Consider the following 8,887-nt stretch of genomic DNA (forward strand, 5'->3'; position numbering starts at 1 on the left):
CCAAGATGGGCTTCTGTGGCAAATCTGCTGAAGGAAAAGGCGATAGCTAAAAGGGTATCCTTCTACTTGAATTGCTTTGTAGCTGTGTGACCTGGACCAACTCACTAGCCCCCCTGCCCACCCTGTTCTGCCACTGGCACCTGTAACAGCTATCTGCCAAGAAAGAAAGGGTAGCTGTGAAGAGCCCCATCTGGGCTGGCATCTGGTACCAGGCAGACGCTTGGGAAGAGGCGAAGGCCCCACCCCTTCCCCATATAGGGCACAATGCCAATGTCCCTGTCCTTGTGGTGTGGAGGTCACAGTACCTCAGACAGGAACAAGAGGGATAGTCACTGAGGGTCTGCTGTGTTTCAGAAGCTCTACTAGACACCATCTCACTACCTTGCCATCCTCAGAGCAGAATAGGCACCTCATTCACCTTGCATATGGGGTGCTCAGGAAATGGCTGATGGCAGGTGTTCCCAATGAACTCTCACAATACTGCCTTGGAGAAGGAACCACAACAGGAATGTCAGGTTACTGCTTCTAGGTCACACAGCTAGAAAGCTCTGGCTCCAAAGTCTTTCCCCTTGCCTGAGAACTGACATCATGGGGAAAGTATTTGTTCTCCTACACCCACCTCTGAGGAGTTTCTAAGCAAAAGCTGAAGCACACAGCAGCTCAAACAGCTGCCAACATGTGTCCTGCAGCCCATCCTGCAGACACAATAAATCCAGATGGAAAAGCAGCAATCAGGGGACTGTGTCCCCGTGACACATTCCAGGGTTGGAAGCTGTCTCTCCAGAGGTGGAAAGAACCCAGGAGGCACAAGATAGCTCTGCAAGGCAGTTTTCACCCTTGGCAACTATGAAACACTTCCCCCTACCTTCCCTCCCTCCCTGTCGGGACATCTGCATTGCAGGTGGATTTCCATGTCTCTCCTGCCACCCTAACACGCCAGCAAGATGGCTTGAGAACCCAGTTTCAGGACCTGAGCTTTCTGGGCCAATGGCTTCCATAAGATCAACACTGAGTTCAGTCCCAAAGGCTATGAGCCTAAGCGGAGGAAAGAACAAAGCAAGGGGAAAAAGTGTGTGGAAACTTGAGGTCAGTCTCCTTACCCACTCCCTGACTTCCCTGCTCCCTTCCTGGGGAGACCACTACAAACAAAGCTCCACAAACAAGTGTCATTGGCAGAAAGGGAACGCTGACTTCTCACCCTATTTATTTCCCGGAAAACTCCCACTCTGCCAAATCTCATTTGCCATCATTGGCAGGAGATGAAGGCGAAAATCCAAGGACTATGATCAGCTCAGCCCACTGAGTCCCAGCAGAGGATAATGCTGCTCCTGCTGTTACAGGGAAGGTCCCTTGGGGAGTCAGGCTCTGTATCCCAGGGCAGCAGCTTCAGTCCCCAGCCTGCCCAACTCTGGGTCCACCACAACACAAACAGAATCCCACAAGGGAATTTTGTGCAGGACAGTTACAATAAAATAGGGTTACAGCAGTTAAAAGGAATGTACTAGATGCACAGGAATTATCATGGCTAGAACAGCGTGGTGCTGAGTGAAAAAGGAAGCTGAGTACCATATACAGTGTGATAGCGTTTAGATTGTGGTGTTTTTTTCTAGGAGTACATATTTATGTATAAAAAGTACTTTTTTTACAGTCTGGAAAGAAACAAGTCTGTTTTTGAGGTAGTAGGGGCAGCCAGAGGGATATGAGCTCTGCCCTTAATATTGTAACTGATTTAAGGAAGCCTGTGTCCCTTGTAAGATTTAAGAGTAAATTTTTTTTTTTGACAGAGTTTCGCTCTGTCTCCCAGGCTGGAATGCAGTGGCGTGATCTCAGCTCACTGCAATCTCTGCCTCCTGGGTTCACGCCATTCTCCTGCCTCAGCCTCCCGAGTAGCTGGGACGACAGGCGCCCGCCATCATGCCCGGCTAATTTTTTGTATTTTTTGAGTAGGGATGAGGTTTCACCACATTAGCCAGGATCGTCTCTATCTCCTGACCTTGTGATCTGCCCGCCTCGGCCTCCCAAAGTGCTGGGATTACAGGCGTGAGCCACCGCACCTGGCCAAGAGTAATTTTTTTTTAAGATGGCAATGTTGAAGAGGAGGCGGTGCTGCCACTTCTTTCCCCTACCCTCTTCCAGGGTGCAGTGCTACTGCACTATTGCTACCGCTGCACTAGCCTAAACATGTCAGTATGGCTCCTTTACTTCCATCTCAAGGAGCCAAGGGTACCCTACTGAACAGAGACCTACGGGCCAGACTTGGCATCCTGCACTAGGATAATCCCCTACCAAGAGAGACTTCAAAAATCCCAACCTAAGCTCAAAAATTTTACAAGGACCCAACAAGCTCCTCTGAGGGAACAGGGAAGAAATAGCTACTTCTGGTGGCCAACACTTCTCCCCTCTTTATCTCTCAACTACACTGTAACTAATGGCTGACCAGCTGGGTCTAAGAGCCTGTCCCTAAATTTGTCTACATTAGACTGGGTGTCCAAAGACCAGGGACCAAGTTGTCACTGACCATGGTATGGCTTGAGCTTCATGAGGAGATACATCAGTGAGCTCCCAGCATTGAAGTGTGGACAAGAATAAAGTACGAATGAGACAGAGCTTCGTTGACCTGAGGGCACTCTGTCTGGACAAAAGAATGGCAGGCCCGCCGGGCGCGGTGGCTCAAGCCTGTAATCCCAGCACTTTGGGAGGCCGAGACGGGTGGATCACGAGGTCAGGAGATCGAGACCATCCTGGCTAACACGGTGAAACCCCGTCTCTACTAAAAATACAAAAACTAGCCGGGCGAGGTGGCGGGCGCCTGTAGTCCCAGCTACTCCGGAGGCTGAGGTAGGAGAATGGCGTAAACCCGGGAGGCGGAGCTTGCAGTGAGCTGAGATCCGGCCACTGCACTCCAGTCCGGGTGACAGAGCGAGACTCCGCCTCAAAAAAAAAAAAAAAAAGAATGGCAGGCCCATCTGCAGCACCCCCTCCTCACCTGCTGCACGAGCTCAGGGGGCAGCTCGCCTCTCCACTGCTTCAGCTGACGTGAGGCGAATGAGTGCAAGGCGTAGGACATGGTGCCATACTCAATCCATAGAGACAAGTTGGAGCTGTCAATCTCCAGGGCCCGACGGAAGCAGTTCAAGACGGGAGTGGCATGCTTCCAAATGGGCCCATCACTCTTCAGCTCATTGGAGTTCAGTTTGTCTTGAATGCGGCTGGCCCGGGCCAGAGCCATGCCTGCCCAGGAGTCAAACCTGTGGTGGTAACAAAAGCACCAGCTAAAAACACTACTATATGAAAAGCATGGAAGATAATGACAGGTTAGTGGACAGGCAAATGGACACCATGGAAACTGTCTTCCCACACCAGGGCTCAGAGCCCAACTCTGACACTCACTAATGCCATGACCATGACCTAGACCAGCCATGTCTCTGAGCCTTCATTCCTAACCTGTGACACAGGGCTAAGAAGACCTACCTCAAGAGCTGTGGGCATTATGAGACAAAATGTATTTTAATCACTCAGCACCTCATAGGCATGCAGTAGCTGCTCTAATGGATGAGTTCCTGGACTCTGTTCCCCTGCTTTGCGGGGTTGCCTACAGAACAGCTCTGGTGGAGAGAAAAAGGAGTGCTCTACAAGACAAGTCAGCAGTGGTCCAGCCAAAGCACCAGGAAGACCCTCAGCCAGGTGTGACCTTATCTACTTCTGTGTGGGCAGAGCCTGCCATCAGCACATTTGCCAACCAGAAGCATGGGCAGCAGAGACCTCAGGACCCCAGCAACCCAGCTTCTACCTCATTCTGTCTCTGGGACCCTGAGCAGACCGTGCCCTTTCCAGCTCAGTTCTCAGCAGTAAAATGAAAAGTGAGGGACCACATGAGACCCTACCATTCTGACACCACCTGAAAGAAACTGATAGTGAGAACACAGAAACCTGTCTGAGAGGAGGAATGGCCACAGAGACACCAAGACTAAGATGATCTCTGGGCACTTGATAGTCTGGGATTTGATGAATGCTAGTACAAAGAACAGAAATGGCAGCAAACGGACAGATGCAACCCTCCCACATGCCAATCGTCTTTAATGCACTGCTAGCACAGAAGACCAGACTAAGCACCAAGTCTCGCCTGGTACCTGCCTGTTAAGGCCAGAATGAAGGTGGCCAAGGCCTGGAGCCCAGGATCAAGCCATCAAGGGCTTTCCTGGCACTGGGGCCAATCCCACAGGAGACCCCGCCTCTGTGGCAGGATTGCCTAATAGGCCAGGCAACCCTGATGGGTTGATACCCTCTGAACAGGGAGATATGAAAGTTGGAAGGACGCCCAGCTAAGCTGCCATGAGCCTTCATTCTGTTGAATACAGGGCTGTCAAGTGAGAGGTGCCATGCAAATACAGGTGGGTTTTATCACCCTCACTTTTCAGATGTGGAAGTAGGGGAACAGAGGAGGAAACCCTTACTGTGGCGCAGTGAGCACTCAGCCAGACTGAGCACAGATAGGGCTGCTCTATCTCACTGGTTCCCAGTCACCCCCAGAGGGCAGCCAGGGCTCTGCCACATGGCTCCCTGCCTGGAAGAAAACACAGGCTAAGCAAAAGAAGTTCTGTGAGAACCTTTCATACAAGCTACACAAGCCTTGCAAACTGGTTTCTCCACTCACACCCAGTCCCTTCTCTCCTTGGCCGGATGGATTCTGATGAGGTGGAATTCTCTGGTTTGCCCTGAGTTAGGGTGGTTCTGTGCTCACCCATGGCTCAAGGGCAGCTATCACAGCCTGGCCTCTGAGTCCTTCCAGAAAGTGTGCCTACAGATGCTACTCTGAACCCTTTAGACACAGGTCAGCCACAGTGGGTAGCCTCCTTTTGACCTTCACCCAAGGCTTACCTCCTAGGTATGATAAAAATATTCCCTCTTAATCAAGTGTATCAGACTTCACAAATGTAGAAGGCCCCTTGGGAGGCTCCAGGCAATCACTACATTTTTTTTTTTTTTTGAGAATGAGTGTCGCTCTGTCACCAGGCTGGAGTGCAGTAGCACAATCTCGGCTCACTGCAATCTCCGCCTCCCAGGTTCAAGCAATTCTCATGCCTCAGCCTCCCGAGTAGCTGGGGCTACAGGCGCCTGCCACCACGCCCAGCTGATTTTTGTGTTTTTAGTAGACACAGGGTTTCACTGTGTTGGCCAGGATGGTCTCGATCTCTTGACCTCATGATCCGCCCACCTCGGCCTCCCAAAGTGTTGGTATTATAGGCATGAGCCACCATGCCTAGCCGCAATCACTACGTTTTAAGAGAAAGTCAAACAGGGCTCCACAGGAAGAGAGCACGAGCTTCATGTGCAATGAGCTCTCCTACATGCACCATCACGATAATCGCTACCGCTAACAGTGCACTGCACCAGAGCGAAAAAGAGAACTCTGGCTTGAGTTTTTCTATTACTTGTCCCCAAGAAGACAACCATAGTTAAGAAGCCAGTGGAAGCAGCAAGAGTACACATCCTGGGGCTGTGAAAGTAGGCAGCACAAAACCAACAAGATGGAGCCAGGTGCGCCTCCTTGCCCTGCACACCAGGGTCCAGATGGACACCTTGTACCTTCTCTAATAACCCTTTACCAATAACCCTCCCAGAGGACTTTGGAAAAGAGGCCTTCTCCTCTGCTCTTCTTTTTATGGAAAACCTGCCTTTCCTAACAACGGCAAAGTGCTAAACCATCTTCTCATTCCTTTTTCCCTGGTCTCTCTGCAATGGGCCGGGAAACCCCAAAGTGGCCCACTGAAGAGCTTGCTGAGCTGGAGTTACCCCAGTCATCCCTGCAGCCAGCCTAACCTCATACTCTGGTCACTGACCTATTGGGGCAGATGCAGATGTCATGCATGTAGAACTTGATGGCCTTGGACTGCTCCTTGTTTTTGAAATGATAATCAGCCAGGAGGTAGTAAAGCTCGTTCACCACCGGAGGGGAGGGGTCAGCACCCTCTGGGAGGCAGGGTACCTGGCAGGTGAGAGGAAAAGTATGAGGGGAGGTGAAGTCAAAGACTCAGATGTGACCAGTAAACCCAGGACTGTTTAGTCACAGGACAGACTCTCCAGCTTCCCCTGCCCCTCCGTCTGGTACAGAGCAGAAAAAGAAGCAAAGGAGCATATACAGCAGTGGCAGAGGGGAAGAGTGTGACCCAGCCTGGTCCCCCACCTCCTCAAGGTTGTGGGCCCACCTCAGTTGAAGTTCCCTCAATGTAGGCAGAGACTTTGTCCAGGCTAAGTGCTGGCCTCTCCGTGCGAGGCACAATGGTGGCAATTCTCTTCAGCAGGTTGGCCAAGTCAGCAGACACGGTGCTGGTCTTGTAGCTGTCAAATTCAGGAAGGGTCTTGGGCTTAAAATACTCAAACATAAACGGGGCATCCTCCCATATGAGATCCACCTTGAAAAAAAGACAGAAGGCAGATTCATAACACATTCAGGGTAAATGAAAAGGGAAAAACACATTCCTCCATAGAAACGCATTTTGTCCAATGTAAATGAGGTTATGGCGTATTGGAGAGCCTAAAACAAATCCCTATTACACTTAAAAAAAAAAAAACTGCACTACAAAAATTAGCTGGGTGCGGTAGGTAGCAGGCACCTGTAATCCCAGCTACTCAGGAGGTTGAGGCAGGAGAATCTCTTGAACCTGGGCGGCAGAGGTTGCAGTGAGCCGAGATCATGCCACTGCACTCCAGCCTGGGCAACAGAGTGAGACTCCGTCTCAAAAAAAAAAAAAAAAAAAACCGCATGCCCACTATAATCCCCAAATCCAAGTGTCTGAAAAGCATAAGGCTGGTCTGCAGAAAGACAGACATTGGAAACTACAAGCTGCGCTCTATAAGACCACATGGCTGAGCCAGAGGGTGGGTTCCATCATGCGGGGGGACCTTCGGCCAGCGACAGACCCTCTCCACTTGGTAGACAAATTATTGAAGGAGGGCTGACTCCAGGGAGGGTGGCCCTAGGTTTGGGGTCCACAGCAGGGGCTCTGTCCTAAGGAGCTTACATTTTAGTGGATGGAATCCCTAAGATCAGACATAACTGACAGTACTAAGGAGCTATTAGATAATACACTCAATAGCACTCTAAAAACTAAAACAACACAAAAATGGAAAACCTCTAAAGAATTATTCATATCCAAAATGGAAATAAACTATCGATAATTGCCATGCTACATTTTTTGGTTTTAGGGTAGTTTTGTTTGCTGTTTGTTTTTAGAGATGGGGCCTTGCTCTGCCACCCAGGGCTATTCACAGGTGCAATCACAGTGCATTCCAGCCTTGAAATTCTGGCCTCAAGCAATCCTCCTACCCTCACCCTCTAGAGCAGCTGGAACTAAAGGTATGCACCACCATACCTGGCTCTACATATTAGTCAACATTAGTTGAATGTTAGTCAACATTTATGAAAATAAGTTTTTGCAAGAAAAACCCTTGTCCTTTGAGAAGAGAAGACTCCATCAGACCGTCTTCTCTCCTCGTTCTCATGCAACTCCAAGCAGGACTGCCAAGATGACTGTTGACAAATATGACATCCTTCAAGAGAGCTTACAGCTCCTGCTTCTCTCTTCCTTGAGCCTATTGCAGCACCCTCACCTGCTGGACTGAGTGTTCCTCCAGGTACCTGGCCTTACTCTTCTTGCTGGGGAAGCTGTACAGGCAGTAGAAGCACTGCTCCAAGGCTGTCTCCAGTTCCTCCTTGTAAGGGTGTGTGTCTTCAGAGGTGGATGCAGCCAGTTCCTTTTGGAGTACTCGTACCTGTGGTGGGCAGAAGAGATGCCTGAGGTGAGGGCCTGTAGCCACTGCCTCTCTTTCACAGCAGGGCCCCAGACAGACCACCACTCTATCAACTCTTTTAACCTGAGGTGGCTATGTCTGTTGGGCTCCTGCATGACTTGATTCCAAAAAAATACCTGTTTCCCAGAAAAGTCTTGTTATCCTAATAGAAGCTATTCTGGTCCCACCTCTGGGCCCAGCAGGAGCCTCCTGATGGGTTTACCAAGCTGCCTTTATTCTAGCACACCTAGCCAGTTTCTACCAGCCACCAGAAGAAGATATTATTTGCCTCCTGGGAACTTCACTCATTTATTTAGTCATTCATTTCCTCAATGAATAATTACTGAATTTTTTTTATAATAGACATAGTATGACATAGTCCTTGCTTTTTAGAAGTTCAGATTCCAATGGAGAGAATAAAGTTAGATAAATATTTATAAAAAATAATTATGGCCGGGCGCGGTGGCTCAAGCCTGTAATCCCAGCACTTTGGGAGGCCGAGACGGGCAGATCACGAGGTCAGGAGATCGAGACCATCCTGGCTAACACGGCGAAACCCCGTCTCTACTAAAAAATACAAAAAACTAGCCGGGCGAGGTGGCGGGCGCCTGTAGTCCCAGCTACTCGGGAGGCTGAGGCAGGAGAATGGCGTGAACCCGGGAGGCAGAGCTTGCAGTGAGCTGAGATTCGGCCACAGTACTCCAGCCCGGGCAACAGAGCGAGATTCCGCCTCAAAAAAAAAAAGTATAATATGAGATGTTAAATCCCACTAGGGCTAAGAGAATCTCCCTCAGACAAAACATAAATGAGGATCAGAGAGGATGTGAACAACATAGTAAACAAGTTACATCTATGAATATGAGAGCCGACAGCTATTGTTATGCCCAACTATTAGCAGATACATATTATTTTCAAGCATCCATGAGATTTTTGCCAAAACTGGATGAAAAGCAAGTCTAAACAAAGACCAAAAACTAGATATAAGACATACTATATCCTCAGCTGAACACAATTCAATAAAATTAAAAATCAATTACACAAAAATAGCAAACACCAAATATCAGAACATATGGGAGGCTGATAAAGATGTGTTTGG

The 8,887-nt window shown here is 49.4% G+C and overlaps 1 protein-coding gene across 1 annotated transcript in view; it reads right to left on the minus strand.

The window, feature by feature from the left end:
* Positions 1-8,887, minus strand: part of CABIN1 (calcineurin binding protein 1) — a 178,029-nt gene that overhangs the window by 82,259 nt on the left and 86,883 nt on the right. Inside the window, exons 20-23 of the mRNA XM_011960860.1 lie at positions 7,612-7,773; positions 6,207-6,413; positions 5,841-5,986; positions 2,987-3,248 (exon numbers count right to left, since the gene is read on the minus strand). Coding sequence (XP_011816250.1) covers positions 2,987-3,248; positions 5,841-5,986; positions 6,207-6,413; positions 7,612-7,773 — 777 coding nt within the window. The remainder of the gene's footprint in view (positions 1-2,986; positions 3,249-5,840; positions 5,987-6,206; positions 6,414-7,611; positions 7,774-8,887) is intronic.

This window comes from Colobus angolensis, unplaced genomic scaffold (assembly GCF_000951035.1).
Source record: "Colobus angolensis palliatus isolate OR3802 unplaced genomic scaffold, Cang.pa_1.0 Scaffold527, whole genome shotgun sequence".
Taxonomy (NCBI): domain Eukaryota; kingdom Metazoa; phylum Chordata; class Mammalia; order Primates; family Cercopithecidae; genus Colobus; species Colobus angolensis.